General features: G+C 41.0%; 1 protein-coding gene across 1 annotated transcript in view; it reads left to right on the forward strand.

The window, feature by feature from the left end:
- The window catches only part of LOC139450232 (paired mesoderm homeobox protein 2A-like), a 33,624-nt gene extending 17,131 nt beyond the window's left edge, over positions 1 to 16,493 (forward strand). Inside the window, exons 2-5 of the mRNA XM_071231906.1 lie at positions 12,068 to 12,112; positions 13,040 to 13,239; positions 14,209 to 14,416; positions 16,140 to 16,493. Of these exons, the coding sequence (XP_071088007.1) occupies positions 12,068 to 12,112; positions 13,040 to 13,239; positions 14,209 to 14,416; positions 16,140 to 16,330 (644 nt within the window). The 3' untranslated portion in view covers positions 16,331 to 16,493. The remainder of the gene's footprint in view (positions 1 to 12,067; positions 12,113 to 13,039; positions 13,240 to 14,208; positions 14,417 to 16,139) is intronic.
- The last annotated feature ends 9,584 nt before the right edge of the window (positions 16,494 to 26,077 follow it).

Below are 26,077 nucleotides of genomic sequence, written 5' to 3' on the forward strand. Positions count from 1 at the left end.
AGATCAACTAATTCCGCTAATGTATCCGGGACTGTAATTACTAGATTGGGATTGCAAGCCTTCTGTTCCCCAAACGTTTAGTCCAGATTAATCACAATTGTCACCATCCCGACGCATGATCGAAGCCACTTCCAATGTGTGAAAACACCGTGCTATCGCGCCGCGCATCTTCAGCCCGACATTATCACAAAATGGCCATTTTACAGCGATTAGTTCCGCGCCACATCTCCAGCGCAGCTACTTGTGGTCACGTGGCGACTGTCTCGCGCGCGCACGCTCGCGGAGGCCAGCTCTCGTAATGGGCAATATCGCTAATTGGTTGGTCGAGATCTCTACGTGATCACACTTTGATAGCTGCCGGGACAGTGAGCCATACACTGTATCATAGCTAGCTGACCTTGTCGTGTGTCGCGTGGCCCGTAGCTCACCTTCCCGGTTTGGGAAAATCAAAAAGAAATGCACGGGTGCGGAAACGAGAACACGATATCAATCGATTATAACATCCGTTGTTTTATAGGTATTACCGTTATCACGAATTATTCGAGATAAATTATCCCTATCTACTTCCTTCCCTAAATTTACTTGTACCAATCATGCCGTTCACGAGAATAATTAATTTCATGTTCGTAGCAAGACACGGGAACATCCATAGAAGACGGAACCAACCTATTCCTGAATCTACGATCGTGAATTCTTGTACAGTGTGAACACCGGGTGTTCGCGAAACAGTGAACACCTCCACTAGATAGTCTAGTATGTTATTGGCGTTGTCTTCTGTCTCTCTATTTTTGTGTGATGGTAATTTGAGGGCATACACACAAGCAATTGTTTCAGTTGTACAATTCCCCAGTATCTAATCGTGTTAATAAACCTGCATCAATCATATGTTCAAATATTAAATTGCCGAACTGAACGTCTACGTATATTATTTTCAACATTGATTTCTTTTAGGATGTATTATCAATAATCTGTTAATTCAATCTACGTCTTGTTGTGCCTCAAAGGCATATTTTGGTTAAGCAAATGTAACACTATCGACTATAGTTTAAAACGTCGTCGAAAATTTTCTTACGCTATTGTCCATTGATTGCAAAGTTCAGCTGTAGTCACAACCAGTTAAATCAGATAGGGATTACAGAGTTATCTGTCCTTGTAACATTGCAACGGTATGAGAAATTGTAGTTTCATTAAAAAAATGCCATTTCCATGCTAATAGGCTTAATGCGTGTATTTAGGTCTCTCATCTTAGTCGTAAATATGCATCAAGGAAGCGCAATTTCTTTTTCTGAGATTAAGTATAAGAATCACTTTGATTTTGGATTTGAATGGAAGAAATACCCACTGCTTTAAGTGCTTCCAGGGACTCTAGTGTGTCGCTATTTCAGCCTCCTATTCATGAAATAACCTAACACAACGTAAATTAGACTATAATTAATTAGTTTAGAAGCTGGATTAGAGGTTGTGTTGGCCGGTAGTGGCTGAATGTGTTCGTGACATGGTTGTTATCGAATTAGAGCGAGTTGTTTCACAAACGTAGTTAAATTCGAGTCTGTAACGTTCTAACCCGATTAGGATGTTTAGGGGAAGCTAACAAGGTTACGTCTTGTATCCCGACACTAGCTGAACAGAGCAGTCTCCACAACAGCCGACTGCGTTACAACAACAACTACTACTACGACATCTTCATCTACCACTACTACTACTACTTCTACTACTACAGCTTTTACTACTTATCCTGCTGCTGCTACTGCCACCACCACCACTACTACCACTACCACTACCACTACCACCACCACTACTACTACTACTACTAGTGCTGATGTTTCTGCTGCTACTACTACTACTACTACTACTACTACTTCTACTACTACTACTACTACTACTTAGATTGTATATATTTTTCTGGTCATTTGAAAAAGATAGAGCTTCAAATGGACACGACATCTTATATTGTTAATGGAATAGTTTTCTGGAACCGTTAGGCCTGTGTTAAAGGTTCTCCTGACATATCTCTGGAAGTACAAGCTTATGTTATTAAGCTGCTGCCATTACTACTACTACTACTACTACTTCTACTACTACTACTACTACAACTATTACTACACTACTACTACTCTGCTACTACTACTACTACTACCAGAACCACTACTACTACTACTCTGCTACTACTACTACTACTACTACTACTACTACTACTACTACTACTACTACTCTGCTACTACTACTACTACTACTACTACTACTACTACTACTACTACCAGAATCACTACTGCTACTACCAGAACTACTACTACTACTGCCAGAACCACTACTACTACTACTACTACTACTACCAGAACCACTACTACTACTACTGCTACTACTACCACTACTACTACTACTATTTATGTGCTTGTTTAACAGTTACTGCTTTGCCTGCTACCGCCACTAAAATATCACAGTGTGAAAGATCTACGACATTGTCTATTGTGTTCAACTATGGTCTAGGTAGTTACGTTTCCTGTAAAAAACTGCTTCTTGATTTGATAACATTGTTAAAATGTTATCATAGAATACGCATGAATGGAAACACTACACAGATTTTAGGGGAGGTGACACGCTTACCAGTAAAAACAATCAGTAATGGTTAATAAATCGCTTAATTCTTAAATTGTCAAATATTAAGAAATGACGTCCCGCGGGTAAAATAATGCACAGATGTGAGTGTGAAAACAGATCGGACCCAGCGTCGCTCATGAATTCATGCCCCCCAATTAATTCCCCCTCCACCCTCCCCTCCTGCCACTGACGTTGGATACCAAGTGGATTCCGCCTGTCTCCATGACGCGCCCATCGCCGCCACGCGCTCGACCCAGTATCACGTGACAGCGACAAATTATGTCACGAGGGAATAGTTTAATTTGTCCCCACTTGATATGGGTGTACTGTACGGCGCAACAACAGTATCATTGCTGCATGGTCACGTGACCGGTGTGTTAAGCAAGTTTGATTAATCCTGGCTGTTCCGCCCTCTGCAACCACGCCCCACCGTATCATTGCCTTGGGGAGGCGGCGCGCGGAGGGGGGTAAATTGCACAGCGTAGCACAAGCCGTACGCGGTCTTTGGGCTGGCGTCCATAATTGATAAAATAGTAATTTGAATTCATTAACATGGAGAAAGGAATTTTCTGCCGTTATGCCGCTGTCGACCACCGAGATGACGAATAACGCTGTACAACATGATGTAGTGTGTCTTGATGAAAAAAAAGAAGAAAAAAAATCACGGCAGAAGAAAACCAGTTTTAAGCAAGGAAGATAATAATGAGTCAGCCGGTATTCGCGAGACCGGAGACTAATTATACATAATGATACATTACAAAAAACAAGATTTTTTTTTTATTAAAAAAAGCTGCATAACGGAGTAAAAAGAGAACAATTCTTATTCCACCAAGGAAAACATAAGAGGCAGTTTACAGAATTAACAAAGCGGTATGATTTGTCATATTATATATAAATTAAGGTAATGTTTTACGAGATGGATAATATGTTTATTTTATTATTTTTTAGAAAATATATTTTTGGCATCTTTGCGATGGTAATGATTATTGGCATACTTTGTTTGATCTAAATCTGGTGACGATGAGAGAGTCGTGTGTTCCCTGCCCTTGAAATACAGATCCGCCGATTTACAAAAAATGCAGTTAAAGAACAAAATGCCTCCTATTAATGAAACTGTGGTCATGGGCGAAGGTTTCCAATTTGAATCCAATCACGGAAAGAATTATTTCTCGTATGAAAACAACATGGCTCAAAACATCGCCCCTTGATTGAAATCTGTTTTGGTTAAAACTCGAGGAAATGCTATTTCCTAGGTATTACATACGCTCTAATTATTTTTAAAATAATTACTTTGGCGAATATTGGTTCGGTGTTGAATTTGCCATCATTAAACAAAGACAATGCACAACCAAATTGTTTATTTTTTGTCTCTTAGAATGACTCATTCATTTTTATTCTGTATTAGTACCGAATTTACCACTTATATAATTAATCCTACGGGAGGCCACCAGTGCTATAAACTCCCGCACTGGTAGTTGGTAGATGGCGATTGTGAAAAGAACATGGCGTGATGTTACGAACTGGGTACTTTGGAACAGAATGTTATGGTCATCTCAAAGTTAAGGATTCGAAACGTTTCAACTTGCATCCACGCGTTGGTGTCCCCAACTTGACTCTCAACATCAGCATCCATCTGTAAAAGAGTTTCCTACCCTGCCCGGGGTTCGTTTCGGCGGATAACACACTAGAACAACGTTTGTAAAATTCCTATCCTTGTTGATGATGAAAATCTCGGACCACAAAGTGCAACCCGCTTTCGCTCTTCAACAAAATAAATAACAGGGAATCTATATATTCTGATAAAGGTCCCCCCTATGAAAATAGAAGTAGGTGATGAATGCCGATTTTCATTCTAAACGTGAACGATTATATATACATAAATATTTTTGCTGTTTAAAAAAAAAAAAAATATACAGCCCGTCGTCTAATTGCCTGTCATATATTTTTTTGTTCTATTTCATTCTAATAGTAATATAATGCTATATGTATGATATTATCACGCAATTTGTAATTGTTAATGGTTGTCCGGTTATGTCACTACAACTTTTTTCAACTGCCAGTCAAACCACGCGATGCTGCTGTAGTTGTTTAAGATAGCCGTCCATTTTAAACGTAAGGTATATTTTGTCGTATGAAGCCCGCTGTCCCTCAGTCCGAACGTGTAGATAGTTGTACACCAGCTAGTGTCACACACTGCCCGAGACGGCGCTATCGACACGGTTAATTTGCAAAGAATTAAAATTTAGTAACAACGATTTAATAACCTTTACTTTACAGCGTACTTGACCTGTTCTTTTAATAATTTGATGTTTTGATATTTTTAATGCTGTAATCTTACGCAATGGTTCAATAAATATTGTACTATGTTCATTACAAATAATGTTAAAAATAGACTGATATTTTTGCAGCTTTTTAAGAAACTTGTAATGCTATCTTAATAATAGTTTTATAAATATATAGCATGTATCATATATTTTAACATCAAGGAATGTCCTGAAATATGTTTTTATACAATGCTTATTAATTTGCGAACAAAGTAAATTTCACTGGACATTTTTCAACATCAAATATTGTATAAATCTGCGCTGAGGTGAAATAGGAAACGATATATATAATGTTATGATTAGATTAGAGGACGGCAAGAGAAGCCTGTTTACACGGGTGTGCAAACGAGTAGAACTACAATTACAGTCACGCTGAAATAGATATGTCAATGAGAACAATGAGATAATGTGTCGCTTGGGGGTTGGAGTAGGTTTTGATTACCTAGGCTGCTTTGGTCCTATTAGTATAGGGGATGATGGACTGCATCATAGGTAATGGGGGAGGGGATGTACGGAGGGGATGGTTATAAGAGATGGAGGGTAGAGGGGCGTGTGTGGTATTGTTCTTGAAGAGAAGGGGTCGGGCAGTGCGGACATTTTAGAGGGAGGGGTGGGTTGAGGGTTTGAGTTAATTTTAGAGAAGCAGGACAATGGGGTTGGGATGGGCTGGATGTGTTCCGCTTGGTTGCGGTGGGGGTGGGCGGTATGATTTGGGGAGTTGGGTGCGGGCGATGGGTGTTAGGAGAAGATAGACGGATGTGGAGTTGCGTCCGATGCGCAGACTAGGCGAGGTCGTGTATAGTCATTTGACTGTTGTAGAAATGGAGGGATTGACGGTTCGAATAGTTGGGTTGATTATAACGAGGTCAGGATAAAGGATTAGGACTAGGAAGGTCATTACGTAAATACGTTGTAGAAGTGTTTTCAGTGAATGTGAGATTCAGAAAACAACTGCCCCTCCAAAAAAATACAAGACTGAAGTCACCGTCGCAAGGGAGTCGTTATCTGTCTGTTTGTATACTCTTGTGACTTAAAAATCAGGTTAAGATTCATTTTGATTCGACGTACATACTCGCGTCAGTCAAGCCAGACGTGTAGGCAATGCCAAGGTTGGCATCCGACAACTTCTTAATGTCAAACAATACATGTCAAGGTTACTACGGTAGGACAGTTCTGTTTCTCAGTATATTTCAGTATATGTGACTGATTGCATTACTGATAATACAGTATGGTCCCTAGGGCAAGCCAAATCCTTTCTAATCAGCATTTCAACAGATGTGGATCTGATCACAGCCAGAGAAGACAGCACCGGAAGTGACGTTGATGGCCGTGTGTGCCAGCGCCACCGGTGATTCAGCATAAACAAACACAGCAAATTGCGAAATAGTGTCTCTTCCCATATCTCCATTCCTCTTCTAATCAGGGTTGTCTGCTTCCATAACACACAGGATACTCCTAGTTTAAATACCCGGCTGGATGGGTCTGCCTGGTTTACAATCGCGGATGGCAAATTGAATTGGGGTCTGCAACCCTGTCTTCCTCGCTCAAACACCGACTCGTGCTGGTTGATCCAGCGTGTTGGTTTTCATTTAATTGTGCTTGATTCCGGTGCTAAAGAGGTGACGATGTTCAATATACGCGTGAGTCAAATGTGATCAGCATCGATTCCGGATTAAACCAAATTCCGATTTTAAATCATTCTCAACTGAGAGCGCCCCCTAGCGTCAGGCGCTTTGATATAGAGGGCTCTGTGATCGCCTGTGTAGATCGTAATTTATTTCCCCGGTCGCCCAAACAGCTTGATTGTATTAGTGCGAATATCAACCAGGACGATTCTGATAGATTAGGTGTCATCCCGTTTGGCGAATAATTGGAAATTTATTTAATCAAAACTTAGTCCGCCATTGTTAGAGGAGTTTTAAGGTTGAGGGAAGGGGAACAAGTGCCCGTTTAATTTTCTCCCTCAATCTCAGAAGAGTTCCATGTAGGCTTGCTTCTGCGAACAATTACACGCATTTTATATTGAAAACCTCTCCAACCTAATCTGATTACTAGAATATAAAACTAATATCAATATGTGAAACCCAATTTGCGTCACAAGCGCTGATTCGAGCCTTTTCTTAACAGAATTAGCCGCAGCCCCGTGGGACTTGGCGCTGAAATATTGTACTTTTATGCAATAAACCGTCTGTAGAATAATCAGCATTGAGAGCACAGCCTGATAAAAGCTAACCCGCCCATCAAGATAAATTTTTCTTGAACGAGATCCCACGAGACTTGATCGAAATCAGCCGGGGATAGCTCCGACTCTGACGTCACAGTGTCCTATATCAGGTGACTGCTCAGTTCGTAGTTCTCTTGGGTCATCGTCTAATTTTGAAAATGAAGAAATACCTGTAAAACAAAACAGAAAAAACTCGAAACAAATATACATTTGGCGCTTTGTTCCATTAGGTGGAGCTAGAGACCCGGCCACAATTTTCTTTCGACATACTTCGTCTTCAGTTTGGACCAAACCGTCACAGGTGCCATGATGAATTTTTAATGCGGTTCGTTGCAAACAGTGCTATTTTAGGAAACACACGTATATCGCTTGTTTGTCGTCTTGATTAAAGTGTGGGGAGTATAATTACAAAGGGTTTCACACAGGGCAATTACATGTCTACCTTTGGTTTCCTTGTTATTGTACTCGATACATATATCAAACGCGTTGGCATCACGCTGGCTCGGTCACCCTCCGCGACGGCGGTTTCAGGCATACATGGCAGCCGTGTAATTAAACACATTAATGGGTCAATACCGTCAAGCAGTACCTTACAGGCTTCGTGGAACCCATTAACTCCCTGTACCTAATTCAAGATAAAAACTGTTTCTATTTTCAATTACAAATGTTACGGTTAACGGTTTGTTGTGCAATGTTTATTTTATTAGCCACTTTGATCAAATTTCTACTATTAAAAAAGGACTGCAAAATTCATCCCGCCTCGTGGCCGCTTGTCTGATCTAATAAAGCATTCTCATTGAAGCCTAGGGACACGTGGCATGCTCAGTGAACAGGAATCACGGTCCTTTATCATGTTTGCCTCGTGTATATGCGACTCTCCGATGTTGTTACGATGACTGCGTACGTTGCGTTCAAATACATCCAGACACGCGTCCCGCGGATAAAGGTCATTCCGCTGCAACATCAAGGGGCGCGCGGTGTCTTATGGGAACCGTGCAGCCATCTTGCTTTCGTGACAGACCAGCAGTTTCTATCTAACTGTCACTAATTACTATCTCCAACAGTCATTGTAATGCTCTGATCTCGACAGTGAACGTTAAATGGCGAGTTTAGGACAAGAATGATCACGCAACGGTTCCGGATAGCTGGTCAAGCGGTAACTGTGAGGAGCGTAATTACGAAGGGTATGCATGTCGTAACGAAATCAGCCTAGATACGATCAGTGCGCAGCACCGGACCAGCAGAGGGACTCCCTCCTAGACGTATCAGCATTGCGATGAAGAAGACCAGATGCCCGATTCAGCTTATCTAATTTTGCCGGGGTCGACAAATCATTCCATTTCTCCAATTTTGATCCCACAAATAAAGAGAAACAGACTCTGTAGAGGGAATTGATTTGATAAACGCACGATAAATAAATAACTCGGATTGGCGAACATTATCGATTTGGTTGTGAGTGATAGCCACCGAGGAGGCCGTTCTTCTGGAGTCTCTGTGGAATAATGGCCTGCCTCTGCTTGCGGCGAAGACTACCATCCCTCAAGCTGACCCTAATCGAACGTGACAGGAACCGAAAGTAAACATGCGCTAGTTACGAGATGTAAGCAAGGACCGACGACAACAAAGTCTGCCCAATTAGCCAACAGTCAGGCTAACAAAAATGAAAGACGAATTTTGGCATACATTTTGAATTGGAATTGACGTTAAAGAACATTTCCATAATATTTCCGGGCTTTCTCGACAGCAGGATCTGCTTCATGGTTGTGGATTCCTCTGACAAGTACACAGATGGTTTTGTAGAGATAAACGTTATTTTCTGCCAGTGTGTATTCTGTTCCCATTTCTTTCTGTGATCGAGAAGTGGACTCTGTGAAATGGCCGTTTGTGAATCTGTTACTATTATAGCTTTTTTTCCCATGCAACGAATACATCACCGAGAACCGTTTTTTACCCTGATACAACTGCTTTAAGACGCGAAAAAAACCGTGCCAAATGTTAATACAACCAAAAACATATAAAATACTTTTTAACCCCACACAGATTTCTTAATCATAGCCTAAATATAATCTTTGTGTGTCCATATTCTGAGCTGTTTTGATCCAAACGATGACATGCCGGTTACTTTTTTACCGTTTCGCCTTTTTGCTTCTATTTCCAACAACATAATGAATATTTACAAAACAAGTTCAAACTCAAAACATCAGACATGATGGACAAGACCTTCTCTGCTTGCCCAGTTCCTTGATTGTATTTTACAGTGAAGACGCTATGCTTGTTTAACACAAGCTTGTGGATTACGGGGCGTATTCCAAGACACAATAATGGTGCTAGCCAGTTCAATCATGAATATTCATCCCCTGAAACTTAAATCCATTTATTTAAAGTGCCCCACGTACATGTATTTACATGGGTTGCTGGGGTCCACTTGGCAATACATGTGGTCGCTATGATTTGCTTTAATCTTGCTGGAACCTGTCAGATGCGCTGCGGTGTATCCTATTATGCTGGCATATGAGCTCTGATTAATATCCCAGTCTGTGTTCATTGCCTGCTTACTTCGTTATGGCACTTCACGTGACAGTCTTCCACGACGTACTTCATTTTAGTCTTTGATGTGACAATCTTTGTCGAAAATATTCTATATCAGCTTCAGAGACATCATAAATATTTCACCTTTAATGACAAAAGTCACTTATACGTGGTCTTTGTGTCTGAAGTTTTTCAGTTTCTTTGACCTTCCTATTGTCCTGGCATTGATCACCACTCCTCACGTGTTTATAAGTTTCAACAGAAGGCTCATCCATCTCTGCCCTATGTCATCCCGACCGCCAACCGCTAACTATACAAGTATACCCAGCTTTAGCAATCCCGACCCACACCTCGATCCAAGTATACTCAACCTTAGCAATCCCGACCCACACCTCGATCCAAGTATACCCAAACCTTACCAATCCCGACCCACACCTCGATCCAAGTATACCCAAACCTTACCAATCCCGACCCACACCTCGATCCAAGTATACCCAACCTTAACAATCCAGACCCGCACCTCGATCCAAGCATACCCAGCCTTACCAATCCCGACCCACACCTCGATCCAAGTATACCCAACCTTACCAATCCCGACCCACACCTCGATCCAAGTATACCTCAACCTTACCAATCCCGACCCACACCTCGATCCAAGCATACCCAGCCTTACCAATCTTGATCCACACCTCGATCCAAATATACCCAACCTTACCAATCCCGACCCACACCTCGATCCAAGCATACCCAACCTTACCAATCTTGATCCACACCTCGATCCAAGCATACCCAGCCTTAGCTGTTCATTTGCCGACCAGATCCTGATCTCTAAGCTAGCCATCCTAAACCCACATCTTCCATAGCCATCTTCAATTTTATCCATCCTACCCTCTCTCATCCCAAGTCACTAATGTCCCATCGAATTTACCATGGGATACTGTGCGACTGCTCACCTGTACCTGTTCAAGGCTCTAGCTCGACTTGCCCACACCTGTTCAAGGCAATCTCAGCACTACGGCTATTGTCTAAACTACATTTTGACAGACCTACACACTACTAACGATGAGATCTTTTTTGAGGACGATATCTGCATGACTTTAATCGTGCTACTTCGTACAATATATATACCCATGCTAATTACGGCCGTCATCCGTTACTGCGTTCTTGTTGACAGTTTTAATCAGGTGTGGTAATTCTAAATTTAAAATGGTAAAGGTTCATAAATCTAAAATGGTAAAGGTCAGCTTATCTGATTTTCTTTAGTTATTCCTTAGTAACAAACGTAATTTACAATGTTGAAGACCCCTACAGTCACCAATTTCGTTTTTTTTTTGTTTAGGGAGGATCTATCATGTCTATGGTTCTGTGGGGAGGAGGGCGAGGGGAAGGGGTGCTCGTGGGGTTAAATGAATGGTTGTTCAGATATATTCCCAAAATTAATAGTTTGTTAACAGTGGTGAGACAAAAGAAAAGTGTAGAATTTAAAAAAAAATTGTTTACTGTTTTCTCGAAATCAAATTCTGTATTTTCTTGAAATCAAAATCTTTTAATCATAAAAAAAATCGGAAATACCCAAATGTCATTTTGGGGGGTTATTAGTAAAAATGAATAGATTGTTTGACGGTGCTTAGTAATTAAATAGTTTGTTGGATATAGCTGGAAAAAAAGATTGTTCTTAAAAACAATTCCCACCGACCCCATGCAAATCAAGAGGATGCTCCCTTGCAATACGGACGTAACTATTCAGTTTAATGGAACAATGTCTGGGTTGCTATAACCTTCAGATACCTTAACCTTCATTGTTCTAACACTCAGGTGGTGAATCGTTTCTGGAACAAGGTGTTAATTCTACCCCCCACCCCCCTTTCTTTACAACGTACCACACCATCCCCGTGGGGAACCCGGGTTATATTTAGTCCCAAAGTGGTGACTAAGGTGTATCAGAAGGTCAGGCTCGGTGACTTGGATGATTGCGCATCACCGTGCCCAAACGTCGTGGGTCGTTGCTTATAATATCAATCACTGGTTGGTCTGTCCCTGACTCAAATATTTACAGGCGCAGTGATATAGCTAGAATAATGCTGTATGTGGCACAAACAGACAAACAAACAAACAACGTACCAAACCCAATATATCACCTGCAAATTATTTCTGTATTTCTACAGTATGGGTGACAGCCGTTTCCTTAGCAAGTTATTAATTTCGCGCGAGGAGACGCTGGTCCTATTCTTCTAAAAGCATAAATACTAGTTCTAATATATACAGTGTCTTTCCGTTTTGCAATTCTAGAAAATATGGTTGCTCGCGTTATCATCCACACTCAAAATTACCTTTGTTGTTTAGTCATATGTCTCATGCCGTTGGTCGCTGACCTTTGACCTTGTACTTTCAGGAATTTTTGGCCAGGGTGAGCAGGCACGCGCAGGACATATCCGAGGTGAATAACATCGTTTGTCTCCCCTCTCTGCCCCTTTATTCTCTACCCGTCTTGATCCCCTCTATACCATCTGTCAATGAACCTTCACCCTTTCATTGTGTCGCATCCTCATCACATATGTTTACTCTTTCTGTCTGGATCAACGGGTTGTTTCCTAGCAACCAACACTCTCAGACAGTTACATGTCCTATTCACCGGAGGCATTAAAATATGCCTGCATCTCTGTAATACAATATTACCCATATTCCTTTTTGTCATTTTATAAAGTTGCTTGTTGGAATCGTTGGACGTTTATTATTTGCATAAAGTGTACACAATGCACCATCTGTATGCATATGTTACACTGAATCTGTGCAACTGCCCATTGCGTGCTTTGGGCAGACCGTTTGCCCAATGCATGCAATGGTCATCGACGTGTACGAGATTTAATATCTTATCCACAGAAGTCAAAAGGACATATATTGTATACAAAGATCTATACGAATAAAAGGGACAAATGAGTTGGCTTTGTACCCTGGAGGTATGAGTTTAAGTACACCCTAACACATTTCAAGCATGCGAAATAGGACTTAGTGTTTAAGTTCTGGAAGCGTTTATTTGTGTTCGAAGTGCCCCTTTAAAACGACGAGATCATTCGATCGTCAGAGATGCTACGGGTAGGCTTGTTAAATGGCTTCCTCACGGTTGACATATCACGTCTGCTATGAAACAACTTGTCATTTATTCAGAACATATAAGTCATGTCATACATGACTTTCACACCTGTTATCGCTGACATATTAACGTGTAATATCACGTTAGTTTGTCAGTATATTCTCAACGTAGTTTTTCAAGGCCGGACAACGTCAGTTGTTGGTACATGTCCTACAACGATCGTATGTAAATATGGTCTTGCCTATACTCAGACGTTTGATGTTTGGTCAGCAGGTCTGCCCTACAAGATGTACCAGCATGCGCACGAGAGTTCCGTTAACCCCGAGAAGCGGAAACAGCGTCGCATCAGGACGACCTTCACCTCTGCACAACTCAAGGAATTAGAGAAAGCGTTCGCCGAGACTCACTACCCGGATATCTACACCCGGGAGGAGATCGCCATGAAGACAGACCTCACAGAAGCCAGAGTCCAGGTGGGTAGAGAGGTCGGGGGTGGGGATACACGTACACAGAGTCAGGGCACAGGCTCCTGAAGCAGGGTAGTGATATTACTGAAACACAGGACCCATGTATATAAATAAACGTATCTCGCCATCTTGGCCGAAGTTGAAATGGAATCGATGCTCTGATTGGTCAGTACTCAAACCATAACAAAAGCACATGTTGATATTTACCAATCAGAGCGCTCGACGCCATTGAGCGCGGAGATTTTTTTGTTTACTTCCGGGAGCAGGGTACGTTAGGGTCTACTGAGTCAGGTCGGTAGCGGATTTAGAGAGGCAGGGTGGGTGGCGATATACGCAGGCTGCTCGGGTGATGGATGGAGCGGTGGGTGTGATGGGATTCAGAATGCAGAAACAGGGGATGATGAAGGAAGGTGTGTACAGATGGTCGACTAGAAATATACAGAAGCCCGGATAAGGGGAGTAAGGAACGGCGTGTTGAAAAACAGAAATGTGGGTTTGGCGATGAAGGTAGGATGGATTGGCCAATACTGATACATAGACAGTAAACTACGTTTATAAGGAACACGCTTATAACGAATTGTCGGATATAACGAACTTTGGTCCCGTCCATTTGCTGTATATGTATTGTATTCATAACGAACTACGGTTATAACGAACTAAACTTAGTTAGTGGTTCTTTGAGTTCGTTACAACCGTAGTTTACTGTAAAAGCATAACATGTATGAATGAGCATGGATATGTGAAGCCCCAAAACAAATTCTATTAAACCATGTACTACTGTCGAACCTTGTTTTCTTGAATGTATCGATATATCGAACCTATTCTCCGGTAAATCAGTTATATTCATAAGAATCACAAGCACTGATATAGAATGGTTTGAACAGATCCTAATATGGCATGTGTGGTACTTGACCTTGACGTAGAAGCACGTTGTATGATGGACGTGGATGGTGACCTTTGCTTGTTTGTTCGTAGGTGTGGTTCCAGAACAGGCGTGCAAAGTTCCGGAAGATGGAGCGAATGAAGCAGCAACAGCAGACGTCACAACAGCAGAACAGCAACCCCAGTAATAAAGACGCCAACAACACTAACAACTCAAATAACAACAATAACAATAACAACAACAATAACAACATCAATAAAGACAAACCCAAGTCAATGGAAGAACCCACGAACCAATCAGGTACAGCATTTTCCCTTCAGTGAGTGAGTGAGTTTGGTTTTACGCCGCTTTTAGCAGTATTCCAGCAATATCACGGCGGGGGACACCAGAAATGGGCTTCACACATTGTACCCATGTCGGGAATCGAACCCGGGTCTTCGGCGTGACGAGCGAACGCTTTAACCACTAGGGTACCCAACCGCCCCTTTTCCTTCAGCATATGCTTTCTGGTAATAGGTAGTCTGTTCTCTCGTTTCGCTGATCACCCGGGTTCGATTCCTCAAAATTGGAACAATTCAAGTTCATTCTTTCGTGATATTGTTTTAATAACAGTTTATGTCCACTCACAAATTCCTTCAAAATCGCTTGATTGGCTCGTAGTAATACTATATATAAAATATCTCACAACTAAATTCTCTGTGGAGATCCGGGATAGAAGAGGTCAACGACTCACGGGATAGGGTGGTCAGACTCTCAGACTTGGTTGATGAATATCATCGTATCCCATTGGTCTACATCGATGCTCATGATGTTTATCACTGGATTGTCTGTTCATACTCGATTCTTAACAGACCGCCGTCATATAGCTGGAATATTGCCGTCCGGCGTTAAACAACAAACAGACACTGCAAGATTTCGTTTTTTGGTTGTTGATTCATATACTTTGTAACATTGTCTCAGAGGTAAAGTGAAATTGGGTTTAACGTCACGTCTAAGATTATTGCACTTATATAGCGACGTGCATGCACATGTGTGTGTGTGGCTGCTTGTACTAGTCCGGACTGATGCCGATTTATAGTGCTAGCACACTGAGATACCATGCCGCAGTTTAACATGAATACCCCACTCAGACACAGTATACTGACTCCGAGCCGACCAGTCCTTGTTTTAGACCCTTAATCCCGAGCGCCAGACAGGGTAACAACAAGTACCATATTTTAACGTCTTTTGGTATGACGCGGCCGGGGATCAAACCCCGGACCTTCCGCTCTCCGGGCGGACGCTGTACCACTTGACCACGGAGGCGGTCACATTGTCTCAGATGGCCATGATGACTTGCGCAATACATATGTACAGGGAGATCTCAAGAAAACCTTATTGGGATTCCGGGTTTGAATAGGTCTTATGTTCCTTATGCTTGTTGTTGGGACGGCGACAATGGAGACAGACTATCTTGTCTGTGACTGGGCTTCTTGTGTTTCATTACTCTGATGGCGTGGATCGTTGCTCATGACCAAAGTCATTCGTTTGGCTGGTCTAGACACTGTTATACAAATGCCGCTGTTTTTTTTTTGTAATATTGCTGACAACGGCGTTAAACACATTCACCCACTCGCGTATTCTATAACGAACAGACACTTTACTAGACATGGGCGACATACAACCTACAAAAAGTCTGCCCTGCACACGTGGGCGAATTTCTTCTTATTTGAAACGTTTGGAGACATGTCATACACTATTGCACAAGTGAGATAGACTGTCTACTGAGGTGACAGTTGCTATTACACTTGAGGGTGTAGGGACATCTGCTAGATAAGTTGGAAGTGTCTGACACAATATTTCAAATATTCTACTATCTCGAGATGTGGCCTTTGATTGGCACTAAAGCAATAAATTAATTTCAATTGTCTTAGCCAAAGACACATGTGTCAAAAATGTCAAATGTCAAAATTGTTGATGACATTTATGACATCTGAGAAATGTATGAAGCACCTGTCTAACTTCATTTTCTTTCCCTTCCCAGGAAAGGTCCAGTCAGACAGCACAAAATGGTCGAGTCCACCTCCAGCCCCCAGCAAGGCAACCCCGGGACACCAGACACCCCCATCGCTACATGGACCCTACTCCAGCGTATTAAGCAACTCTGGCTCAGAATACAACCCTGCTACCTCATTGGATAAAAACCCACCACTAACTGCCGGAATGCTGTTTTAATGGCAACATATTGTGGACTACTGAAACTGAGATGACGTCATTTGTGACGTCATAAAAAATAACAGAGTATTATATGGCCATCGGTCACAGAAATGCCAAACAGAGACTTCATGATTTGGCGCAGATTTTAAGGTGTGACCTTGACCTCTACTCTGAAAATGGCGGAAGCGGAAGTTGTCCGATCTCCCTCGCGGACTTAGCTAAATGGCTAAAGGGACACCAGTTGAGATGTCCTGGTGTGGAGTGTTGGCGTGTAGAGATGTACATACCAACAGTGGCAGCTCGGCGTGGAGCTAGCTCTTGTAGTGTATATAGCTGCTAGCTGTGGTGGTCTGTCGTCCAACATAGAGTAGGTTCTCACAGTACATGTATCGTCATTTATGTGCCATTAAAAATTTGTCATCTTTCAGTATTGCCGTTTAATTCAGCTTAAAAGGAAGCCTTGCCTTATGTTCAGCCTGGACTAGTATAGATAGTCGTTATGGAATAGTTCTTGACACAAAGTGCAGTCACAGTCTTGATGTCTGGTTGTTGCTTTAGTCTGTGACAAAAATGCCATGTGTCACATGCGGTAAATGAATTAATACTTCAGTTACCATTGTGTCATGATGTACAAGATAAATAAGTCTAATTGGTGGTGCAGGAACTGTGAAGATGTGATCTCAGACTTTTGGATGATATTTGTCTCGTGTTGTGAAGTGCAGTTGCAATGTCCTTTACCGTAAAACCCATACCATAAGACAGTTAAAACTCGGTGTCTTTCATCCGATGTGTAGGCGGAGGGATTTCCTGATAAAGCGTCACTAGTCACGTCGAAGAACAGGGTTGAATTCCCCTCTGAGGTAATATTTGAAGCCTATTTTTGGTGGTATGGCAGGGATATTGCTAAAAATTACCTAAACCACACTCCCTCACTCACTCCACCCCCCACATTTGTACCCTTAATTATCATAAGTGGAGACAAGTGGAGAAATCAGCTCAGTTGTCTATTGTTAAAATGGCGTCACATAAACTCATATGGAGGCTATTTACAACGGCGGCCGTCATCTTCAGTGTTAGGATGGCTATATTCACACAGAATCCTGCTATTTCATTAGCTATATCTTTACAAGACCTACCTTAGCAATTTGCCGCGCTATTAGCAATTTGCTGTGCACAGTTGCTTCCCTTGGGCGTACCAGGATCCAGTGATCGTGGTTTCAAATGCATGATGCCACTTGCATGCTCCTTGAAAAACGTGGGATCAACAAAAGCTTTACAAGAAATGCATGACTGGGTCATCTCCCACACATAAGCTGAAACGCCGTGATGGGGACACGGGTGGTACAGTCACTGTGCAGAGTTACGTCCCTTGAGCAGCCAGGAACCTATGATCGTGGGTTCCAATATCAACTCGTCCCGATTATATTTCTAGGTTTTTCAGCACCACAACCGTGCTCGTGGGTTTCACCTTTCCAAGTGGTGTGAGACCTGCATCACTTCGGGCCTCCTCCTCTCACACTAGGCTGACGCGTTGTGAAATGACTGAAGTACTGTTCAAAACAACGTTAAAACCAACTCACTTCCTCACTCATTCGCCGTGATGTATCTGAAATACCGTTCAAAGTAGCGTTATACCGAAATTCACTCACTCTGAGAATCCGCCACAAATCTGAGTCCCATCATCTGAGTTTCTCATGTACAGTAAAGTACGTTTATAACGAACACGCTTATAACGAACTGACGGATATAACGAACTGATTTTTTTGTCCCGACTATTTGCTATAGTTATGCTGTATATATGCTTATAACGAACAACGGTTATAACAAACTAGACTGCCTCCGTGGTCTAGTGGTAGAGCGTCCGCCCGGAGAGCGGAAGGTCCGGGGTTCGATCCCCGACCGCGTCATGCCAAAAGACGTTAAAAGATGGTACTTGTTGTTACCCTGTCTGGCGCTCGGCATGAAGGGGCTAAAACAAGGACTGGTCGGCTCGGAGTCAGTATACTGTGTCTGAGTGGGGTATTCATGTTAAACTGCGACATGGTATCTCAGTGTGCTAGCACTATAAATCGGCATCAGTCCGGACTAGTACAAGCAGCCACACACACACACACACGTACATGCACGTCGCTATATAAGTGCAATAATCTTGGACGCGACGTTAAACCCCATTTCACCTCACCTCACCTATAACAAACTAAAGTTAGTGGTCCCTTCGAGTTCGTTATAACCGTAGTTTACTGTATACTGAAGGAATTAAACAAGGAAACACATAGGCCTATACCCGAAGAATGTTTACTGATGTGTATAGTCCGATCGTTACATCACAATGTACGGTTATATCGTACAGATTCCACACCCTAAAACATGCCCTTGGCGCTACTTTATATTCTCGGCCACCGGATCAGCGTACAGTCACACTGCAGTCTCAAATCCCTGGGGAGTATACATGCTTTGTGTCAACAAAATGAGACAATGGGTGTGACGTCAGTGTCTGGCCATTGTCAAACAACTATCGGTCATCTCTTGACAACTATCTCAAAATATCGTGAAAGGATACCCAGCTGTATGAAATTGTGATGACTGCACAAGTCGAACCGTCATGTATGGTAGTATTCTAACGGGATATTTTATCCAGCCTATCGAATCCGAGAACCATCGATTTACCGTTAAGTCGTTATAAGATCTATACAGAATTTATATCAAACAAAAAGAGATGTCTATTCCATTTCACGCGTATTGTTTATGATAAATTGAAATGAAAGTCGAACCGCAACCTTCTTCAAACTACAGTAAACTACGGTTATAACGAACACGCTTATAACGAACTGACGGATATAACGAACTTACTTTTTTGGTCCCGACTATTTGCTTCAGTTATGCTGTATATATGCTTATAACCAACTACGGTTATAACGATCTGAAATTAGTAGTCCCTTCGAGTTCGTTATAACCGTATTTTACTGTATAAGTATGTTACGTCGTTTGGGCGTCATGACCCTGTATGGCGTCCTGAATAGAATTTCGCTGCTTGGAAATAAGTGAAATAACGTAAGTGTGAACATATTTATCAATTTGCCAAAGAAATTAGCACAATTACCTATGGTAGATTTTCGTAAAATGAAAGTTTATAATTGTTTAAAATATTTAAAAAGTTTAAACTGTTATGGCGATTTCCATACATGCAACTGTAAACTGTGAATTTGAGGGGTAGTGCTTACAATGCAATTACATTGCAAATTAATAAGCATTGCAAACACGTTAAAGAGAGGTATTACAGATAACTGGACATAAATTCGATGCATAGATTCATATGCAAAGAGAAACAAATCAGGGAAGATGGGAGCACCGTTGGTGCCACATGGGAGTGCCCCCTCTTGCCTATAATGTCTTATCCACAAATTTCAAATTGCTGTTATCAGTGAGAAAGCTCATCATTTCACATATTGTTTTATTAGTAGACTTCTGATGGCATTTACTTTCATTTTTAACAAATGGTCCTGAACCTGTGAAGATAAAATTGGAACCGTATCTATGGTCACTACGTTTGTTGACAAATGTACATGGATCAAAGATCTATGTGTTTCCTTATGTTTGTCATGTGGGGTATGGTACACAAAGTTGAAAAATCAAATGTTTTCGCAGAAGTGAACTTGGTTCCTTTCTGAGATTAAAAACACAAGCAAATCCTTTGAGTTCTAGAGAATCCACTTGGGATAATTTCCACTTGTCACAAATTCTTCCTGTTAATTGAAAGAAAGTCCTTCTTTGATTGTATTGAAGATAATGGTTAATATTGGAAACAGGAATTTTGTGGTACGCTTTGCTGGACACATGCTTGTGATATTGTTGAAATCGTCCTGAGGACGCCGCTTTTCTTATTGTTATAGGTTTTTGTTGCTTTTATGGTACAGAAACCTGTTTTTGTTGCTTTTATTATACTACATAGTGGGAAAAGCAACTACATGTACTTATAAAAGCAGAGAGGAATGGACATAACGAACGAAAATTATCAAAATTAAAGGTGAGGTGAAATAGGGTTTAACGTCGTGTCCAAGATTATTGCACTTATATAGCGACGTGCATTCATGTGTGTGTGTGTGTGTGTGTGAGTGTGTGAGTGTGTGTGTGTGTGTGTGTGTGTGTGTGTGTGGCTGCTTGTACTAATTAGGATTGACGCCGATTTATACCATGCCGCAGTTTAACATGAATACCTCTCTCAGACACAGTATACTGACTCCGAGCCGACTGATCCTTGTTTTAGCCCCTCAATGCCGTGCGCCAGACAGGGTAACAACAAGTACGTCTTTTGGTATGACGCGGACCTTCCTCTCTCCGGGCGGGCGCTCTACCACTAGACCACAGAGGCAATCATTAAAAGTAGAGAGTAAATAGAGTTGTTAGACTCGTGGTATTTCTACACTGTGTACGTAATCAGGGTAGAAATAACGAAAAAGACTGATCCAACCATAAAGAACGTTTTAGAAAAGAAATATAAAACATGTAAAAATCAATACGTGTTTTAGTTTATACCCAGCATATGAACAGCTAACGTAGAGATGGCATGACAACACAACCCAGTATAAACTTGTATATAATTTCTTTTTCCAAAATCGTTTTCATGTGATGCTGTAGTCGAATCATGCGTTGGATGTCAAAGTTGTGGATGTGAATTGAATAAATGAAATTATGGCTAAAACGATTAGGTTTTCTTTAAGTCTGTTTTCAAGGACCAACTTTCATAATAAAGGACCTGCGTATTCGAACGCTATAAAGTTCTCATGCTTGATGTTTTGAAAATGATGTGATTGAGAGTATAATCAGGGGAATATTTTAGACAGTCAAGGATTCGTTGCTCTAACTGACATGGGACAGGATCAAAACAGGCACACACGGGATGCACAACATCATTTTTTTACTTTATGGAAACAATATCAGAAATTATATTTTAAATGTCAATATCAAAGCAAGCCAAAATGCATAGGTGACGCCGTTGAAAATCAGAATGATAAAACTTCTCTTTTATTTGAGCAATGATGGAATCAAACTTTACTTTTTGTGATAGACTGGGTATGTAGATAGAATGTCATATCCTTGTTGCAGACCCAGGAAATGCGTCTACTGCATGTTAAATACCTATGATGACATTGTGGATGGTGATGACGCCGGAGAAGACAATGACAACGAATGAAAATTGAATTTGAACAGCCATCGGCTTAAGACCATTAAACTCAGTGTCCTAAGTCACGATCAGATCTATAGACTGAACAATCTCAGACGACTTGAGTTAGACCGGATGTAGTCGCTATTAAATTTCAATCAGACCAGTCGTTGTTGCTATCAGATCAAGAGAATAAGACCAGTGGTTGTTGGTGTCAAATCAAGGGAATCAGACCAGTGAGTGTTAGTGTTAGATCAAGAGAATCAGACCAGTGGTTGTAAGAATTAGACCAGTGGTTGTTAGTGTTAGATCAAGAGAATTAGACCAGTGGTTGTTAGAATCAGACCAGAGCTTGTTGCTGTCAGATCAAGAGACTCAGACCAGTGGTTGTTAGAATCAGACCAGTGGTTGTTAGTGTTAGATCAAGAGAATCAGACCAGTGGTTGTTAGAATCAGACCAGTGGTTGTTAGAAACAGACCAGTGGTTGTTAGTGTTAGATCAAGAGAATTAGACGAGTCGTTGTTAGTGTTAGATCAAGAGAATTAGACCAGCGGTTGTTAGTAACAGACCGGTGGTTGTTATTGTTAGATCAAGAGAATCAGACCAGTGGTTGTTAGTGTTAGATCAAGAGAATAGGACCAGTGGTTGTTAGTGTTAGATCAAGAGAATCAGACCAGTGGTTGTTAGAATTAGACCAGTGGTTGTTAGTGTTAGATCAAGAGAATCAGACCAGTGGTTGTTAGAATCAGACCAGTGGTTGTTAGTGTTAGATCAAGAGAATTAGACCAGTGGTTGTTAGAATCAGACCAGTGGTCGTTAGAATCAGACCAGTGGTTGTTAGAATCAGACCAGTGGTCGTTAGAATCAGACCAGTGGTTGTTAGAATCAGACCAGTGGTTGTTAGAATCAGACCAGTGGTCGTTAGAATCAGACCAGTGGTTGTTAGAATCAGACCAGTGGTCGTTAGAATCAGACCAGTGGTTTTAGTGTTAGATCAAGAGAATTAGACCAGTGGTTGTTAGAAACAAACCAGTGGTTGTTAGTGTTAGATCAAGAGAATTAGACCAGTGGTTGTTAGTGTTAGATAAAGAGAATCAGACTAGTGGTTGTTAGTGTTAGATCAAAAGAATTAGACCAGTGGTTGTTAGTGTTAGATCGAGAGAATCAGACCAGTGGTTGTTAGAATCAGACCAGTGGTTGTTAGAATCAGACCAGAGCATGCTGCTGTCAGATCAAGAGACTCAGACCAGTGGTTGTAGGAATCAGACCTGTGGTTGTTAGAATTAGACCAGTGGTCGTTAGAATCAGACCGGTGGTTGTTAGAATCAGACCAGTGGTTGTTAGAATCAGACAAATGGTTGTAAGAATCAGACCAGTGGTTGTTGTTGTCAGATCAAGAGAATCAGACCAGTGGTTGTTAGAATCAGACCAGTGGTTGTTAGAATCAGACCAGTAGTTGTAAGAATCAGATCAGTGGTTGTTGTTGTCAGATCAAGAGAATTAGACCAGTGGTTGTTGGTGTCAAATCAAGAGATGAGTCACTGTTAGTCACGACTGAGGACGAGTTCGTCAGAACAGCCGAGTTATCTCAATACCAACTAGTTTGTCTCAGAGCTGTTGGTGACACGGTTTGTCTGGTCGGGTTGGCCTGTCTGTAGTTACTTATTCATGGCTTTCCCACTAGTTCCAGAGCAGCAGCAACGCGTGTTGGACTTTATAGGTAGAGGCCATGAACAGACACTCACTCCGGCTACTTAACTGAGACAACAACTGATGGCAACTGTTTGCCCCATCCCACATAGACAAATTACTACTGCAACACTCTCTCAGCTATATTTGAAACTAACCAGAAACACCATGGCGTCATAGTCATTACGAAGACAGTCTTAATTACGACATTCTCGTGGGTTTCAACGAAGTGGTAAACGTCTGAGACCTGCATCACTTCGGGATATCCTCCCACATTAAGCTGACACGCCGCGATATAACTGCAATACTGTTAAAAGCGGCGTAAAACCCAACTCACTCACTCACTAAATTACGAAAGTTTTCTTAGCTTTAAATGTAGTTCATGTTGTCGACGCTAGTTCACATTGTCAAAGCGGGCTCGTTGTGTATGTGTATACCATGCTAATATCGACGTCTGTTCATTCTGTAAATGTAGATACTTCTAATTATGGTATGCAAATACTACGTTATGAAGTTAAAACTAAAAAGCCCTAATCCAAACACAAAAGGTAAAAATAAGCTACACCAAGAATAAGCTGAAACTAAAGAAAACTCTACAGCAGAGATTACACCTGAATCTAAGCTAGAACTTACGCCAAAGCCAAAACAAAAACAAAAGTTAATTTAAAACTAAGCTGTCATTAAACAGTTGAAACAGAAACAAAGCTAATACCCAAAAGCTAAGCTAAAACTAAAGCGTGGCTAAAACTAAAGCGCGGCTAAAACTAAAGCTTGAGCTGAAACTCCAACTAAAATATAATCTATGGTAATAAAGTAACTAAAATAAGACTAACACTAAAATAACACTAAAATAACACTAAAATAACACTTTAGATTAAAGATGGAATTCAACCTAAAACTAAAAGGGAAACTAACACCTAAAATACCCGAAACTTAAACAATAATTTAAGTTTAAAATGTTGATCAAGTTCGAGATGAAAACACTTCGAGAAAACTTAGATTGATATAATAAGAGTGATGCATATTAATAAATACATTCGCGACCCGTGGCCGCATCCACCATCCCTAAACCCAATACCACTCAAAATAACGCTTCTCCGATACAATCAAACTTAGATTTCCCCATGCACGGAACTTGAATGAGAAACATGCCCCTCTTCAGAGCTTCGTAAGCCATTGAAGTGAATGCGTCGGACTGGCTGGATGTATTTTTCTTCTTCACTGAAGCTCACATTCTGGCAACTTTGCCTCTGGGAGCGGTATCCTGGAAAGTCGGCGCCTTGTACCGAATACCGCACACATTGGATTTTTTTCTGATTATGTTCAAACTGTGATTTTTATGCATTAAAGATCGGCGCAATGATGTGAATAGAAATTCCTTTTAGAGTAAATGATTGATTCACCGAATCGATAAATCGCTTGCAACGCGCTAGCACATACAACATAGAGGTGCACACATTATAATCTCCTAATATCTAATTTAGGCTAATCTTAAGAAAGTTGGGACGACATATCCAAACCTTAGAATAAGCGTATTTCTTACACCGTTAATTGAATTGGAATTTCTATGATATGAATGTGTGACGTTAACTTGCCTGCCTCAATCACTTGTGAAGCATTTCGATTGGAGGTGCAGTCGTTGTGTAACACATGGGAATTATTTACATGGTGAGATCTTACTGCGTCAAGCAGCCGTGGTCACATAGTAGAACGCCCTGGATACACTGAAATCTCTTTAGTTCGGACCCTGTTAATCCGGAAACTTCACATTCCGGACAGGTACTGTTATTTCGGACGAGAACTGTTAGAACATTTAACGATCAAAGTGACACAACCACATTCACGTGCCGATTATTCGTTAATCGTGACATTTGTTAATCCGGACTTTCGTTAATACGGACGATTTCAATGGAAACGAGAGTTTTGGTTTCGAGAATACTAACGAGATTGGTCTGTAATGGTATCGGTGTTAAGAATATTATCCTTTACGTTGATTTTGTGGAACTATTTACATTCTTTAACATAATATTTAAAAGGAATTGGCTTTTACTGTAAACAGACATGAATGTGTTTGACGTCACAATTATATACAGTAAACTACGGTTATAACAAACTCAAAGGGACCACTAATTTTAATTCGTTATAACCGTAGTTCGTTATAAGCATATGAACAACATCTATACAGAAAATGGACGGTACCAAGTAACAGTTCGTTGTATCCTTCAGTTCGTTATAAGCGTGTTCGTTATAAACGTAGTTTACTGTACCTTCGTAAATGAAATATTTTAACATTATATGTTCTTGGGAGAAAGGGAAATTCCTTTATTCTGGCTATTGTTTGTTTCTCCATCCGATTTTGTAAAATATCATTTGAGGATTGGAAAGACTGATGGAAATACTTTAACGGTTTTTAAGGGAAAATTATCGTCTTTGAAAAGATGCGCATGCTTTTTCAAACTCCTGGAAACGTATCTTCGAGAACACCTGGTATCATTACTTTAATGATTCATAAACACATGCTCATGATCTTGTCGGAATGGTACAATCGACTCTGCTTTAAGAAGAGATTTCTGTTGGATATGAAAAGGGTTTTGTCGCTTTATTTAGTGTTTTATTGTGGGTTTTACTATGAAATACATACATCTCCTAAATTAGCTGACCGTTCACACGTTTACACAGAACTTGTGTTCCATTTAAAACAATGATTAAAAAAACTAATCTGTTTGCATTGAGTACAAAAGAATTGACATTTAAAACAACGTGTAGTGTAACTTAGGAATATTCATAATCACAAAAAAAACACTGACAACACATGCCGCCCAGTTCCAATACCATCCGAAAAAATATGAAACTTTATTTTTTTGCAAGCTCGTTTATTTCCAAGGAATTATGTGACAATTGAACTACTCGCAGG

The sequence above is a fragment of the Haliotis cracherodii genome, unplaced genomic scaffold, assembly GCF_022045235.1.
Source record: "Haliotis cracherodii isolate W230 unplaced genomic scaffold, xgHalCrac1.p SCAF_8, whole genome shotgun sequence".
NCBI classification, from domain to species: domain Eukaryota; kingdom Metazoa; phylum Mollusca; class Gastropoda; order Lepetellida; family Haliotidae; genus Haliotis; species Haliotis cracherodii.